The 17,834-nt window shown below is 41.9% G+C and overlaps 1 protein-coding gene across 1 annotated transcript; it reads left to right on the forward strand.

Moving 5' to 3' along the window:
• Positions 1-3,696: 3,696 nt before the first annotated feature.
• Positions 3,697-16,567, forward strand: Ecrg4 (ECRG4 augurin precursor). The gene is made up of 4 exons (XM_021654269.2): positions 3,697-4,054; positions 9,716-9,763; positions 11,340-11,497; positions 14,996-16,567. The coding sequence occupies exons 1-4, from the start codon at positions 3,976-3,978 to the stop codon at positions 15,155-15,157; spliced, it is 447 nt and encodes a 148-aa protein (XP_021509944.1). The 5' UTR covers positions 3,697-3,975; the 3' UTR covers positions 15,158-16,567.
• The last annotated feature ends 1,267 nt before the right edge of the window (positions 16,568-17,834 follow it).

The following is a 17,834-nucleotide window of genomic DNA, read 5'->3' on the forward strand; positions in this document are numbered from 1 at the left end:
ATTAAAAAGAGAGGCATTCTTAAAGATGGAGCTGGTTTCTGCCTTCCACCTTCCCAATGGTGAGTGCTCTCTGTCACAAACAACTCCACATTTGGCTAAGGCTGAGGATCTGGCTTGCTTCCATGTATGTGGACCTATCTGCATTGCCCACGTGGCACGCTGGGGTTGGCTACCCAGAGGCTATTTAAGCTGTGGGCTGGCTTTCCCCAGGGTCAGATGATTGTTCAAGGTTCCTGAATAAACTGCATTGAAAAAAAAAAAAAAAGAGAGGCATTGGTGGAACTCTGTCTTCAAGAGACAAAAGAGAAATAAGATACTTAAAGAAATCTATGGCAGACCAGGGAAAAAATCGAAGGCACAGAAGGCTTGCAGGAACAAAAAATAAAGGAAACTCCAGCTCAATGGGATGAGTAGGAAAGCCTGTTTGAGGAGGCAGCACCTGAGCTCAGCCTGGAAACATAGTGGGTATTACAGAATAAAGGAAGTACAACCTGTTTGATATTCTCTCATTGATAAAGGAGCTCCCTGACCCTTTACTAGATGCCATTAGTCCTGTGGTTCTTAGACCAATAGAACACAATGAAATTGATTTGTGCCACTTTTCAGGTTAAGACTTACAACTGGTTCTCTAGTAATGGGAACAGGAATGGTCTCTGACACAAACTCAGGGGCTGGCTCTTTGATCACCTCCCCTTGAGGGTTGCCAGGCCACAGAGGAAGACAATGCAGCTAGTCCTGATGAGACCTGACAGACTAGGGTCAGATGTAAGGAGAGGAGGACCTCCACTATCAGTGGGCTGGGGGAGGGACATAGGAGAAGAAGAGGAAGGGAGGGATTAGGAGGGAATGGGGGAGGGGCTACAAAGTGAACAAACTGTAATTACTAAAAATAAATAAATTTAATTTAAAAAGAAATAATAAAAGACTTACAACCATGTCAGCTAACTTTTCTTGTCCTCTGGAATATCTGCTCTTACAGTGCTCCTTCTGGGAGCCTAAAACCACCAGGCTTGAGATGGCATGTGAGGGCACCTCAGTGGAGTCCAGTTCCATTATGCTGCTGGACAGATAAGTGTAACTGTCTACCTCAGTCCCTCCCCATCCAAGCAATGTAAGAGATCTCTATCAGCACTTCACAAAACAGAAGAACCAACTCAGACTCCTGACCCACAAGACCATGAAAGCATAAAGAATATGGTGGTTCTAAATCATTATGTCTGGGATCATTGTTGAAGCAGTGTTAGCTGCCTGGGAGAGTGCTATTGATACAGGCTGACCTGTGGAGCTGTGAAGGCACAAACAGTAGATTCAGGAACTGAGCTGTATCTTCTATGGCAATGGAGTAGCATTAAGGTCCTACGTTTTAATGAATATATGTAAATACATTCTGGAGAAGACTGGAGTGATGCACCGTTGTCTTGGTTTCTTAAGTCTGGCATAACAGCATACTTTAAAGTGAGTACCGTGTGAGTAGCAGAAGTTGAGTCTATAGTTCTTGATGCTGGCATATCCCATGTCAGGGCAACAGGAGAATGAATATCTGCTGAGGGCTCAATTTCTGTTTTATGGGTGGCACCTTCCTAAGCTGTCCTCCCATAGTGGAAAAGGGTAGGGATCTCTCTGGATCCTTTTATAAGGACGTGACCACATTCTCTTCTACAGACCCACATCTAGTACCCTGGATTTCAATATATGACTTTTAAGGGTGTACATACATGCAGATTTAGGTTCTATATACACATCACAACTAGGGGTTCATGGTACACATGGTTTCCTGACAAACAAATTATCAATTTTAATTTTTTTAAATATGCATTTTACTTTTATTTTATGTGTATACATTTTTCATGTGTGTGTATGCATGTGCACTGCATGCATGTCTGTCTGGTGCCCATTGAAGCCAAAAGAGGGCATTGGATCCCATGGAACTGAAGTCATGGGAGGTTATGAAACAATCTCTAGGTGCTAGAACTGAACTAGGGTTCCTTGCAAAAGAACAAGTACCCTTAACCTCAGAGCCATCTCTTTAGCCATATCATTAAGTATTTTAGGACAAACCTCATACATTGTATCATTTTACCTATAAATCTTCCAGGCTGTTATTGTTAGAGCTACGGGCTTTGAAAGGTCACCCCAATTCCATTTCCTACAACCTACAAAAATAGCAATCCTGGAATGGAGCCTATCCCCCATAACATCTCTCTTGCCATCTCTTGTGATGCGGTATTGAATTGGATCAAAGTTGTGTAAAATTGTCTCTCTGTCCTATGTGAAGTGTCCTGCAGGGCTTTCTTATGGAGTGCTGGGCTGTTGGCACCCCAAAGGATGAGAGCACTTCCCTTGCTCCTCTGTCACCAAATCATCTGTGAACCAGAAGTTAAGACAAAGGTCACTGCAGCAGTCTAAAAAGACATCATGTCTGGTGGCATTTCAAAAGACCTGATGACAATGGCAATAGGGGTGAATTGGCATCATTCCAGAATAATAGATCCTGAGAGTCTGGCTTGGGCTGAAAGGGGATAAAGACCACAGGTGGCAAGGCACTGAGCACAGGACACAGAGGCCAGGGAAAATTTAGGTGATAACGATCATTACCAACAATTTTGAGTGCTCACAGTACATGAAGATCTTCACATTAACTTTTTACCTCAGTATGGTAGAGGCTGTATCCTCCACACTTTATAGAACTACACCTAGAAAGGTAAGTGATTTATTTATATAATTTTGCAGAACACAGAAAAATACTGGAAACCAAACCCTGGTCCTCGCCACTGTCCTCAGTCTACAGGGGGAAGATTTTCCTCACTGACCAAGGGAAGGGCAAGAGGACAAGGAAGCTTCTGTAGTGTAGCACACCCTTAACATCCCTGAGAACCTTTAAAATAAAATTCAGATTGCTAAGTCTCACCCAAAACTTGATAGATCAGAGGTGACCAGCAATGTGCACTAGCTATCTCCTAACTATCCTACACCTGTGCAACCCAAATCAGTATTCATATAACTCCCAGGTTCTTCTTTCTCTTCTTTTCCTTTTCTGTCTAATTTTTTATTTTTCTCCTGCCTGCTGAAGAAACTCTTCTACATGCCTCTCTTTGATTTAAAACTAAGTCTCTGAAGAAACTGAGCAGTCTGCTGAGCTCAAGCCAGTCTTGGAAAAGCATCTAAAGACAAGTTTCAGTTCATCAGTTGAAAACAGGTTGTCTTTGCTCACCCAACCTGCTGCCAGGGATGAAACCCAGGTCCCTGCAGCGATCAGGGCTCTACCACTAAGTACACTCCAGGCTGTCTTTGTTTGTGTTGAGCACATTCACTGTTTTGTGACCTCCTTTGGTTGTCAAGCCTGATATGTACACAACTAGTGTCTTCTGCCTCCTTTTCCAATTGCTCACATGTCCCAGGATGAGAGTGTGCACAATGGATACAGTCTTTGCTAAAACTTTTGCATAAACACTGGTCCCTCCAAGGTTCTGCACTGCTGCGGTTTGAGTTGATGTGTTTTCTTGAACAGCAGCTCGGAATCCAAAATCTTTCAAAATATGAAATGAGGCCCTGTGGGAGCCAACCTTAACTGCAGCTCAGGAATTAAGAACATTCCAAAGGCTACTTTAAAAAGCAAGGACTGAGCCTGGAGCCCAGCGCCTGGGATGTTAGGGGAGAGTTGAGCCGAGGGGGCACTTGGGGTGGGGCGGGGGAGCCAGCATTCCCTGTTCGCAGCCTGGCTGCGCTCTGTGCGTCATCTGTCTTGCCCTCTCCTCTTCGGCCACGCAGCTCCTCCCAGCTATTGGCAGCAGACCCGCAGGGCAGTGTGCCTCGGTGGCACTGAGCTATAGCTTGGCCAGCAGCCCGGCCTGCTGGCTTGCTGCCCACCCGGTGGGTCCCGCCTTCAGCAAGGACACCCGAGCTTTCGTGCCTGCCTCGCTGAGCCTGCGTCCTCCTCCAGTCGTCCCTCCAGCCACTCTGCTGAGCCCTGGAGCCATGGCCACCTCGTCTGCAAGGCCTGCGGTCCTGGCCCTGGCTGGGCTGGCGCTGCTCCTTCTACTGTGCCTAGGTCCAGGTAAGTGGTGGCTGCCTGGCGGAGAGTGCTGGGGCTGCTGGGGCTGCTGGGGAAGGAAACTGGAGTTGATGTGCTACATGCCTGCATATGATCCTGCTCTTAGCCTGGGCTGATCCTGAGTCTAGTGGAACTGAGTCTAGGATTTTGCACTCTCGTGATCCCCAACTGATGCACTTGGGCAGGGAGTAAAGGAATCAAATTCGAAGGGAGCATTTTAGACTGAGGGGCAATCTTGAGCAAATAGAATAGGGATGGAAGAACCCACAAGAAGTGCTAACTGGGGATGGTGGAGGCTTGAAGGGAGTAGTATTCACAGACAGAACAAGCTGCTCTCTTTCCTCAGTTCCTTTCTATGCAGCTTGAGGCAAAAGAACTAATGGTATGGTGTTCAGGCTGCAAAGTTGAGGTGGCCTGATGTTTCAAACAGAGCAGATGCCAGCTCTTAAAGCTGAATAACTCTTAACATGTTCTACTACATTTAGCTGGACTAAATGAAACATCTGAAAATCTTTCTTCTTGAAAAGCACATTCACAGCACACCTGGGTATACACACTCTGGGAATTGAAGTTCAGGCTTCTATACCCAGAGCTCCACAGTGTCTACCTTTTGAACCTGGAAAGTTATCATTTTGTATGACCCTTTAGAGGATACAAGTGAACTCCTGTGCATAGGAGCGCCTTTGAGGTTCACAACTCTGGGAGACAGTAGCTTAAGCCTAGATTTGCTTCCAAAAGAAGAGTAGCTGGAAGACACTAAGCTGTTTTCCTAGAACCTAAGGCTGGTGTTTGTCCTAGTATGAAGGGGTTGGACATTACCAAATGTAAATGATTTCTCTGTTGCTTCACTTTTGCTTTCTTAGAGCAGGCACGGTAAATGAAACTCCAGGGTAAGGGGAGGCAGGAGGGACCATGAGAATAAAGGGGAGCTTGTTCTAGTTGGAATGATTACTCATGCAAATGTCAGCAGTTCCCTCATGGGAGCTAGCCTTGTGAACATGAGCTATAAGCCATTCATTTTCAACACTCATATTTCACTGAGTTAATTCCAAGATGTGAGTGATTGGAATCTGTTACAGTATCAGCATCATTGAATTTAAATGTGAAATTTTTACAATGAAAGAGTCTTGAAGATGACTCTTCCCTCTCTCCTTTTATTTTATGTGTATTGGTGTTTTGATTGCATACATGTCTATGTACTTCATGCATGCACTACCTGCAGAGGCCAACAGACAGGAGACTGCAAGCTGCCATGTAAATGTGGAAATCAAACCAGGGTCTTCTGGAAGAGCAGCCAGCACTCTTAGCAGAGGATCCATCTCTCCATTCCCCAAACATGACTTTGTCTATGGAACCCAAGCACATTTCATGAAGAGAATGATCACAGGCCCCTCTTGATCTGCTTCTTAGGCATTTTCACCTTCAGCGTGAGGCGTCTTGAGATTCTGAACATGCTCATTCCCCTTTGCAGTCTCATTCTAAGTAACCAGATTTGATACATACATGACTGCTTTTCATCACAGCCTGGAAATGACAGCTGGGGATGTTGTAGTAAAGGAGCCACAGCTCTTCTTTTGTTCTTTACTTCTTTCCTCAAGCAGATTTAGTGTGGTGTCCAATTATCTGTATTAATATAGAGCTGAAGGTACAGGGCTGGCATATCAGCAGCATTCATAATTCATGGCACGGACTTCTCCAAGCCTTTCAGTTGCACACCTGAGATTTGCTGTGGTAGAGCTTTCATTCTTGAAGTACTAATGATTCACACTTGCAAGACATTGCAGGCTTGCAGTAATAGCCCAAACCTCATGTCTCTTTCAGCATCAGACCACTTTTCACTCATGAATTGTTAAGCACTTCTACAGAAGGCAAACAGATGGAGGGTGGTGCTTAATTCTGTGTGTGCTATTCTGTGGCTTGTTAAAAACTGACAAATGTTAAGATATTCATGGATGTTAATATTAGAACCAAGAACGTATCTATCCACTTTGGCAAATATTTTCATAGAATTCTTCATTGACTTTTAAGATTTGGAGGAAAGTGCAGAATTTAGCAGCAGTCCCACCTTACTGGTTAAATAATAATCTCTCCAGTAGCCTGGACAGTACTCAACAGTGTTGATTTATGCTCAGATGCCTCAAGTAATTCTAAATGGGGAATCTCCTGGAGTTACTTGCTCAATTTTCATGTGGTGGCCCACTATCTTAGTTACTTTTCTATTGCTGTGATAAAACACTATGATCAAGGCAACTTATAAAAATAATACATTTAGAGTTTATAGTTCCAAGGTGTTAGAGCCCATGGTGGTAGGATGAAGGTACGGCTGCAGAAAAAGCTGAGAACATCTCAAGCCACAAGTAGAAAGTATCCTTTCTCCAGGTTTCCTGGAACCCTCTTCAACTGCAGAGAAGTAGCCTGCTCAGGACAGTGACAAAGCAGAGGAGGGACAGTTATTTCCTAATAGATGACTACACTGAACTCTGAAGTTATGTCCTTGGTGGGCATATCAGCCTCTGCAGGCCCCCCTGGGCCCAGATTTTTTGGCTCTGTTGCTCTCCTTGTGGAGCTCCTGTCCCCTCCAGGTCTTTATATCTCCCTCTTTTTTCATAAGATTCCCTGAACTCTGCCCAAAGTTTGGCTGTGAATTTCACCATCTGCTTCTTTCAGAGGAAATATTCTTTCAGAGGTCCTCTGTGGTAGATTTCTGTCCTGTTCCCTGTTTTCTTGACCCTGAGATTTCACCTTACACCCATCAGAATGGATAAAATCAAACACTCAAGTGACAACACATTCTGGAGAGGATGTGGAGAAAGGGGAACCCTCCTCCTTTGCTGGTGGGAATGTAAACTTATACAACTACTTGGGAAATCAATTTGGCACTTTCTCCAAAAATTAGGAATAGTGCTATCTCAAGATCCAACTATACCACCCCTGGGCATTTATTCAAAAGATGCTCAATCACACAACAAGGACATTTGCTCAACTATGTTCATAGCAGCTTCATTCATAATAGCCACAACCTGGAAACAACCTAGATGTCCCTCAACGGAGGTATAAATACAGAAATTCTGGTACATTTACACAATGGAATATTACTCAGAATATTTTTTTAAAAAATCATGAAATTTGCAGGCAAATATAAACTAAAAAATTATCATCTTGAGTGACATAACCCAGGAGCAGAAAGACACAGATGGTATATAGTCACCTATAAGTGGATATTAGCCATATAATGTAGGATAAACATACTAAAATCTACAGTCCTAAAGAAGCTAAACAACAGGGAGGACCTTAGTGAGAATGCTTAATCTTCATTCAGAAGTGCAATAGGTATAGATATCTGCTGTTGTTTTAAAACAGCCACATTATCATAGTCAACTGTATACTACCACAGAAGCCACCATATTCTGATGCCTGCTACACTAACTCCTTAGCTCCCTGCTCAGTATTTTCTATGCTATCCATTCTCTAAAATTGGGATGATGATATATTATCCACCAAGCTGGAGCACTTCTGAGAATGAAAGGAGGTGCTATAAGCTAAGGCTGTCATAGGAGAAACCAGAAAGTGTTGTCACTGCACCCATAAGATTACCAAGGAGGCATAAGAATCAGTTCTAGTATATAACTTCTAACTTCTAATAACTTCTAAGTTCTCCACTCCATCCCAGAGCATATGGAAGATTCTTTAGATGGTACTGCTATAGTGGCAGTGAGCAGGCAACTTACATACACACTACAGTAGGTTAGGAGGTGAAGCTCTGTATGGATTGTGCATAGTTGGAGTGATGTGGACTCAGAAATGTGGTGAGCATTAGGTGCACTAACACATACACACAGTAGAACAGCTAGATGCTGACTCTTTGAATATTGACTATTTTTTTACCTTGATAACAGTAAATCATTAATGCAAGAGTTCTTACTAAAAAAGTTTTTTCCCAGACTTACTGATGTATTATTGGCAGAGTACATGATTTTTAGTTGTTTTGCAGTGCTGAGGATTGATCCCAGGGCTCATGTTGCTGATTGAGTGTTCACTGAGCTGTACTCAGAACCCAAAATGGGTATTTTTTATTTGTTTTCCTTTTTTAGTTTTAAAATTATCATACAGAGTAATAGGCTTTATTAAATCCATTTCTTACATACTTTGACTGCCCCCCTGCTCTTTTCTTACTCCCACCCCATCTCTTCCTGGTGGGCTTCTCATCCTTCTTCACTGCAGTATACATTCATATCACAAGATGCATCCTTACTACTGTGGCAATTTGAGTGAAAATGGCCCTCATAGGCTCATATGTTTGTTCCCCAGTTAATGGTACTTTTTGGGAAGGATTCAGGGGTATGGTCTTGTTGGAGGAGGTGTGTCACTAGAGGTAGGCTTTGAGTTTTCAAAAGCCCTTGCTATTCCCAGTTAGCTCTCTCTCTTTCTACCTCTTGCTTGTGGATTAGCTTGCCATGGAAGCCTCATCTCTGCCTGGCTCTGTCTCATGGGGCTGCCCAGTCTGTATGTATCTACATCATGGACACAGAGCCCACCCTGAGTCTAGTGTGAAACCATTTTAATATTCTTTAAAAATCACAACTGCAAAGACCCTGCATCAAAATAAGCTTACCTCTGAAATCCCTAAGGGTTTTCCCCAGGGGGTTATGAAATGGGGAGGGGGCACAATTCAACTTGTTTTATTTTTTTTTGTTTTGTTTTTCTGTTTTGTTGTTGTTGTTGTTTTTGCTTCCAATGCCTTCATTTTTTTAGAATTTTTGTTTTTTATTTTAATTTTATTTATATATTTATTTATTACAATGTATTCACTTTGTACCCCTGCTGCAGCCCCCTCCCTCATCTCCTCCCAGTACTACCCACTCTTCCTTTTCTCCCCCTATGCCCTTCCCCTAGTCCCCTGACAGGGGAGGTCCTCCTCCCCTTCTATCTGACCCTAGCTTATCAGGTCTCATCAAGGCTGGCTGCATCATCTTCCTCTATGGCCTGGCAAGGCTGTACCTCCTGGGGGTAGGTAATCAGAGAGCCTGCCACTGAGTTCATGTGAGAGACAGCCCCTGTACCCCTTACTAGGGAACCCACTTGGAAACTAAGCAGCCAATGGGCTTCCTTTGAACAGAAGGTCTAGGTCCTCTCCATGCATGGTCCTTATTTAGAGTATTGGTCTCTGCGGGCCCCCATGGGCCCAGGTACTTTTGGCTCTGTTTTTCTCTTTGTGGAGTTCCTGTCCCCTCCAGGTCTTTCTATCTCCCTCTTCTTCCTTAAGGATTCCAGCACTCTGCCCAAAGTTTGGCTATGAGTCTCAGTATCTCTTTTGATACCCTGGTGGGTAGACTCTTTCAGATAATGTTTGCTGGGAGATGCACTTGATAAGTAGCTCTTTCACAGTAAGACATTGAGACACAATGCTGTTTTAGCAAGCAGAAGCTCAATGGTAATTCACTTGTCATCTATATCTCTATCATCAGTATTAGCCCCAGACACCATGCATTATTTTTCTTATGTGGTAGGTATCCAAAACCCCATTAAATGCTTTACTATAGGCCTCTTAAATCAGGACAGAGGATGGCAGTTCTTATTTACAACTCTGATTCTTTGCACTCAACAAAGTGTGAACATTTCAGGAATAATGGGCTCTGAAACTGCTTTCTGGTTTTGTTTATGTAGGTGGCACAAATGGAAACAAACTCAAGAGGATACTCCAGAAACGAGAAGGTAAGTCCGCCATAAGTGGGTAAGAATGTGTTCACTCCTAAGTGCAAGTAGTGGAACAACAATGGCAAATATGTCCATGGAGGTCTTGTGGTTAGTCAAAGGCTTGCAGATACAGAGGGTTAATTTTGTGGACATGTGGTGTAGCATTCTGCTAGATAAATATTACTACCAGTAAACATTAGGCTTCCCCTGCCCCAAAGCTGTCAGTGTGAACTCAAAAACAGTGGAACAGTGTTAACTGAATGTTGACTATTTTAGACTGAGGAAAGACATCTGAGCTAAGGACACTAACCCTACCTGATGGTGTGGGTATAGAATGACATCGTTGGCACACTGCCTATCCCGTCAGCCATTAGGAACAGGCATTCCCATGGGGAAACCTTTCTATTACTAACTTCTGCTGAAAAGAAAACACACACACAAACACACACACACAAAGTTCCTGACTTATGTGGTACATAGCAACAAGGAGACATAAAGAATCTTTGTCTTCATAAAATATTCTTGGCATCAGAAAATGGGCTCTTGGTCACAGTTATCAGTTAGGTCAAGTGGAACCTTTGTGCTGTCTAGTGAACATCCGTTCTCCTCTGTTCATCACCCTCTATAAAATTAGGTGTCGCAGAGACTAAAAATATGAGCCACATTTTATTTCATTTATCCTTCTTCCTCCTAGATTATAGTGGAGCCTGAAGAGGGAGTGAAGTAGGAAGGTTGGATAAAAAACAAAGCAATCCACCGCACATTGTATGCACAACTAGAAAAAAGTTTAAAGCTTTCCAACATGAAGAAATGATAAATATTTAAGGGGAAGGAATACCAATTAATCCGATTTGGTCCTTGCATATGTATAGCATAAATATTTACAATTATATGTCAAATCAAAATACAGTAGTTAAACCATGTTAAAAAAAAATTAGATTTATTCTGTATGCAATGATCTGCCTGCATGTACACCTGCATGCCAGAAGAGGGCACCAGATCTCATTATAGATAGTTGGGAGCCAGTATGTGGTTTCTGGGATTTGAACTCAGGATCTGGAAGAGCAGCCAGTACTCTTAACCTCTGGGCCATCTCTCCAGTCCCCATTTTTTTTAATAGTTTTATTTTTAGATTTATTTATTTTATGTAGATATGTGCTCTGTCTGCATGTACACTTGCATGCCAAAACAAGGCACCAGATCTCATAGATGGCTAGGACCCACCATGTGGTTGCTCAGGACCTCTGGAAGAACAGCCTCTTAACCTCTACACCATCTCTCCAGCCTAGGGCTAGAGAAAAGCTCAGTAGTAGTTAAGAGCAGTGGCTGCTACTTTAGAGGATAAAGGTTTTATTCCCTCATCCACATGGTGTTTCACAACTATTTATGACTCTGATTGAGGGGTTTGATGCCTTCTTCTGACATTTGCTGGCATTCCATGCACATGCTGCATAGACACACATGCAGACAAAACACCAATACCCATAAAATAAAAATAAACCTTTTAAAGAATAGGAAGAAAATTTTCAATAATAATGAAAATATTGTTTTCAAAAAAGAAATCATTCTGTCTTTTGGGAACTGACCTTTTCAGGACCTGTTTCATCCAAGACTAATGTGGCTGTGGCTGAGAACACAGCAAAGGAATTTCTGGGTGGACTGAAGCGTGCCAAGCGGCAGCTGTGGGACCGCACACGGCCTGAGGTGCAGCAGTGGTACCAGCAGTTCCTGTACATGGGATTTGATGAGGCGGTGGGTATACTTTCCTGCTGGGGGGCCTTGGACACTACAGGGCAGACTGTGGGGGGACAGAAGCCTGACCTGGGGAAGAGGACCTGGGAAGTTAGACTTTGCTTCTTATTTTGGTATGTTCTTTGTTGCTTTATCAAAATACTAGAAGCTGAGAACTTTTAAGAAAAGAGTTCATTTTTAGCTTGTGATTCTGGAAGTCTGATGTCACCATATACTGACTCTAGTGAGAATATCTTGGCAAAAGGTGTCATAATAGCAAGAGTACGTGTTAAGAAACATTCACATATAAAGCAAGAAGCAAGCCTAAATTTGCTTTATTCATTGATCTGTTTGCTTATTGCTTATCATGCAGCCTCGCCTGGTCTCAAACTCCCTATGTAGCCAAGGAAGACCTTGAACCTGCAAGTGCTGACACCACTGACTTTTACAACTGCCAGCTCTTACAAGAACTCACCACTCTGAGATGCCATAGAATTAGTTGTTTTAGTAGGTAAAGCCTTCACGACCTAATTACTTTGGCCCAGGGCCTCATTTCTTAAAGGTCCCAGCTCTCCAGTACTGCCACACTGGGACCAAGCTTCTAGCAATGAACCTTAAGAGCATACAAACCATAGCCAAGCCACAGTGCTTTTTATTCCAAATGTAGGAGCTTTCTCTGCACTGTATTTTAGCCAGACAGAGGGAGGAAGGATCCAGGTAAACTGTGAGCCAAATGGCTGCATCTCAGATTCCTGAAGAATCTCATTTTCCTAGAAATGCCTTCCGCTCTGCTGTCCAGTTTCAACTGAACATCCTTAAAACAACTCATTAAATTTGGTCATCTTTGTCCAGAAATAGCTGAAGCAATAAGATGGGCATATAGACTCATGAAGACCATGAAAGAAGACTTTTAAAATGAGTTTTAAAGAGAGGTGGTTCTTGCAGATGTTTAAGGGAAATTTTGTCAATGCACTTGTGAGTAAAGCTGCTTGCAGCTCATGTGGGTGGAAAGCACCAGTAGGCAAAGGCAGTGCAGATAAGAGGACAGCAGGACAGGTACTCTAGATTCAACTCACAGGGGACTGTCAACAGAGTGGCTGAGGAGTCCAAGGTAGACCATGTAGCCTCCCATGGAGCATCTGCATCTATACCTGAGCACGTTTTTCCAAACATGCATAGAATAAAGCATGTGACTACGTTATCTCTTCCTTCCCGTTTCCAACTTCTGTACATATCTGTCAGTAATTAAATGTTCTTTTGCCACTCAAATATGTCTTTTATTGCTGTGTAAGTAGCTTCATACCTAAACCAAACTCTGTGCCAGGAGTGATTTGAAGTACTTAAATAAATGACTTTATTTAATATTTTTCACAATACAAAGTACATCACTGTGTGTCAATTACTTCTTTCTTAGGTCCATGTTATGCCTGATGGAAACAGATAGACTCACGATAAAGGGTTCTTGTGATAGTCAATCCCCAAAAGTCCTTCAGGAGGGTACCCATGTCTAGAGATAGCAACAGCATCTTGTGTTTTAGAATATTTAAGTACATATATATTTATTTGGTAGATAAGAATGTTATATCATCTTTTAGTAGTTTGTATCTGTTTGATGACCACCATTAAATAGTTAATACATTTTTAGTAGGGGTAAATGATGAGGACTGATAAAGGCTATAATTATTAAGTTTACTTTAAAAGACCACGAGAAACTATGTTCAAATGCCACGAGTGGTGTTCTTTGGCACTATCTCTCTTCATCTTTGTCCTTGCTCATATTCAAACAACTTGCATATTGAACCTGTCTTATTTCTATATTCATAAAAATTCCTAAAGTGTATTTAAAATACACATTTGAAGCTCAAACATCAAACCTTATAAAATGAGAAAACTCAGGCAGTAAGACTATTTTACTCTGACCCAAAAATGTGGCATTGTGAAAAAGTCTAGGCCAGAGATACAGGGAGGCAAAAATGTCTGTGTCCTCCTCCTTGAGGCAGAGGTTGTGGGAGGCACTGAAGATGAATGTCTTGGGCAGCGAACAGATGTGCAGTCAGAATCAGTGGCCTAGGGTGAGGCCTACACAGCTGGGGCACCACTGAGCCTAAGTGTGCTCCATAGCCCAGCTCATGGACCAGCTTAGGGTTTCAGCCTCACGGGGTCCTCAGGACAAGTGCTCCTCAATCTATGGTAAAATGGAATCAATACACTCTAAAATGCCTCCAGCCCACATACCCTACCACCCTTTTAGATTAGACACATGGTCAAGGGCCAGATGAGAGCCCTGACTCATTGCAGCATTTCTGGAGAGGCTCATCCCACACAGCAGTCAGCTGGGAATAGATCCAAATACAGAGTCCAGAATGGTTCCTACTGAATGCACATTGCCTTCACATCATCCTAATACGAAGACAAAATTGTGAAAGTCAGAATTAGTCTGTATGTAGTGTTCCCTGGCTATTCTACTAAAGTGGAAATAGATTCCTGAGATCCAACCACTAGAAAATTCATTTCAAGAGGCTAGTGGTGCCAGATAATCTGCATTTTTCCAGTCTCAGTGGTGTTTGGGTGCAGGGTCTCACAGCCACAGCCTGCAGCACAAACTGCTCAGTCTGCTCCCATCTCCAGTCTGTCTTTGTTATCTCCTTAATGTCTCATCCTCACACTAGATCAAGTGAAAGTTGTCATTATAATTCATCTTGCACTTTCACCATCACTTCAGAAATATTCTCCTTTTGAAAAAGGCTAAACATAGAAAAGATCAGTTGCTGGAGGAGGTCTTACTAAGTGCTGGTCCTTTTCTTTGCCTTTGTCATTTTTATTAACAGTATCTGTCTCCCTTCATAATTATTTCAAAATAGACTGCAGGTTTTTTGTAAGCCAGGTCTCTTTCTTTCTTTCTTTCTTTCTTTCTTTCTTTCTTTCTTTCTTTCTTTCTTTCTTTCTATCTATCTTGCTTTGGGCAGGGCCTGACACTCATAGCTCATTTCAAAAATTTACACAGTGAACACTTGTGCCTATGCACACACAAATCATTAGAACATGGGTGTTTAAGGCATGCCGTCTGAGGTGTCCCAGATGCCCTGCTCAGGAGCTGTAAGATACTAAAGGTTGACTTAATTCATATGGTGGGCCAAGCACAGAAATAGGCCAGGAGGCTGAGAAGGCATCTATCATAGTGATTCGGGTGATAGTGAGGGCCAGTTAAGTTGTTGCTACATTTGACAGATGCACATTTTATTTACTTTATAAGAAGAAAACAATTCTCAGGTATAGAGTGTATTTTGGCATGGTGGAAATTATCAAAAGTATAGGCGTAGATTTCTTTGGCAGGGTGATAGCTCATACTGGTATCTTAAGGCTAGATTGTTCTGTGAACAAAATATTATAACAAGCAGCTGTCATACCAGTTGTCAATTACTAAAAAAAAATTCACTCAGAGAACAGTCATAAGTTCTGTGCTTTTAGAGTGTGTGTGTGTTTAAATACATTCTTTATCCCTTCTTTTTTTTCCTTCAGAAATTTGAAGATGATGTCAATTATTGGCTAAACAGAAATCAGAATGGACATGACTACTATGGTGACTACTATCGGCGTCATTATGATGAAGATGCACCCATTGGTCCCCACAGCCCAGAAAGCTTTAGACATGGAGCCAGTGTCAACTATGATGACTATTAACCTCCCTTTCTGAGGTGCCACAAAGTCTCTGCCTTGCTTCAGTAGGACTTCTCTATACATACCATGTGAACAACAAGGGCTAAAGGAAGGAACATAAGTGCTTTTGCATTTCATGCATGTGCTTAACACTATGCCTCATTTAAAAATAGAAATAAAAGCATTTTTTTAAAAAATAGAAGTATCAGAATTCACTTGGGAGAAAATTGAACCATAACAATTCTAATCGCCTCCATGTTTGAAGTTAGCATAACATCTGAGGGCCTCATATTTGCTTCCAGGAACCCTATTAGCACCTAGTCACAGAATGAGTGAAAGCCAGGGGTATTAAAGCACAGTCTGTATTAAATGCAAAATATTGATTCAACAGGAAAATCCAGTTGGTAATGAATTTTAGTCTTGGACATGATCTGGAGAGCTCTAATCATTGGACAGGCAATGGGGTGCTTTCTCTGCTCCACATTGCAGGCCAGAGCTAGGCCTAATAAAATACTACACAGGAAAGGGAGCACAAACTGACCTGAAGTTTAGCGAATCTCAGAATCACGATTACATATTTTTAAAATGTGCTTCAATCAACTAAGAAAGATTTTTTTTAATTACTTCACATTTCCCATTGAACTTAAACAACCTGAGTGAAGGAAAAGAGAAGTGGTATTGGGACAGGGAGAGCAGAAGGAGGAAGAAGAGGAATGGAGATGGATGCTGGTGAAGAGGGTTAGATGGTCTAGGCTGTGGCATACCCAAAGGCCTATGGGAGATGAGATGGAAAGGCATGAACAACATGAAAAGGGGTTTTTCAGACTGGGTGTCATATTTTGGTGGATTACAGCACTCTCTGACAGCATAAAAGTGTATTACTGTTTTCCTAAAAATTATGTGCCATTTTTGTATATCACTTCTGGAGTACTGTAACTCACTCCAAGATCTAGGTAGTAAATTACCTCAACTTAATAGAGAGTCTTACTTCAGTATGTAGTCCTTCTTAGGAAACATGACTTCTGCAAACAAAAACTGTAATAAATATATACGGCATGAAATTTCCCATTTAAAGCCAGGTATGGTGGCTCATGTTTGTAATCCCAGCACTCTGGAAGCTGAGTAAGAAAGCTGAGTTCAAACCGTAAGAGAAGTTGCCTGAAACAAACTAAAAACAAGCATTTAGCAATTTCTAGTGTACAATTCAGTGGGATCAAGTACATTTTCATTGTTGTACAACCATCACCACAATCACCTTTAAATATTTCCATCACTCCAAACTAAATTCCCCATGCCTGGTAAACCCCACTCTTTTCTTATCTTAACGTTTTTTAGTTAACATACACAATGATGGGTTTCTTTACAATCTTTTTACAACCAAAATCACTTTACTTTAATTCATCTACCTCAGATCCTTTTATCCCCCAAATTGCCTTTCTCTATTTTCATATCTCATATATGTATACATTGTTAAACTGAGATCCTGCAAGAAAGAAAACATATATTTGTCTTTCATCCACCATATTCCCCCTCTGTCTTCTTCACCTTTGGTCTGCTTTCTTCTCACAGTCTCCTTTCTACTTTCTACTTTCATATTCCACTATGAGAGAAAGAGAAAACATGCAATATTTCTCTTTTTGTGTTTTTCTTATTTTTCTTACCATGGCCATCTCCAGTTCTATACATTTCCCTACAAAAGAAATAATTCTCTCTCTCTCTCTCTCTCTCTCTCTCTCTCTCTCTCTCTCTCTCTGTGTGTGTGTGTGTGTGTGTGTGTGTGTGTGCGCACACGTGCTTGCGTGCACACGCACACGCACGTGTGCACATATATGTATAGTATATCCCTCACCTCACACCCTCTCCAGCATTGTGGACATGCACAGCTCTGCTTTCCGAATGTATGAATTTGACTGCTACTTCACCTACATACAGTTTTACAGTGTTGAGGTTTAAATATAGAATGTCCCCCACAGGCTCACACAATGAATGGTTGGTTCCTAGATGACAGTGCCATTCGGGAGTTTGTGGTAATTTTAGGAGGCTGGGCCTACCTGAAGAAATAGGACCAAAGTGGAGCATGCCTTTGAATGTTTTATCTGGTTTCCAGTCCCTTCTCATATATTCCTGACTGCCCTGATGGAACAACTCCACTCTCCCATGAGCAGCCTATCACACTGGAGTGAACCTTCTGAAACTGAGTCCAAATAAATTCTTTCTCCTTTAAAGTGCATTTGTCAGGTATTTTGTCACAGCAACAAAAAATTGATTAACACACATAGTTTATATAGCCGTATGACACTTATATAGAAGAGTTCAGTATGTATTTGTCTTTCCTTCTTTGACTTGTATTGTGTTGTAGCATATGCCAGTGTTTCCTTCTATACTAAGGCAGATTAGCAATTCCCTATAGCTGACACTGCACTGCTCATCCTTCACCTCTAATGACACTCAGCTACATAACCACCCTTTCTCAATGGTGATTTATGTCACTGTGTTTCTGTTTCAGTTCCCTTTAGAACTATTGAAATACACAGTAATTCCATGTTTAATTTTTTTTGAAGATTTGCCACATTCTTTCCTTTAATATAATAGTTCTCACTTTTTTTTCTCCTCTTGAGCTGTTTCAAAGCTCACTGCAATGTTAAAGAAGAGGGAGGCTGGGTCATTGTGCCAGAAAACATCTTTGTCTTGTTCCTGATCT

Source organism: Meriones unguiculatus, chromosome 16 (assembly GCF_030254825.1).
Source record: "Meriones unguiculatus strain TT.TT164.6M chromosome 16, Bangor_MerUng_6.1, whole genome shotgun sequence".
Lineage (NCBI taxonomy): Eukaryota > Metazoa > Chordata > Mammalia > Rodentia > Muridae > Meriones > Meriones unguiculatus.

Coding starts and splice junctions, on each gene's coding strand:
- Ecrg4 (XM_021654269.2), top strand. CDS start 3,976: ATGGCCACCTCGTCTGCAAGGCCTGCGGTCCTGGCCCTGGCTGGGCTG. Junction 4,055..9,715: donor TCTACTGTGCCTAGGTCCAG/GTAAGTGGTGGC, acceptor TTGTTTATGTAG/GTGGCACAAATGGAAACAAA. Junction 9,764..11,339: donor GATACTCCAGAAACGAGAAG/GTAAGTCCGCCA, acceptor TGACCTTTTCAG/GACCTGTTTCATCCAAGACT.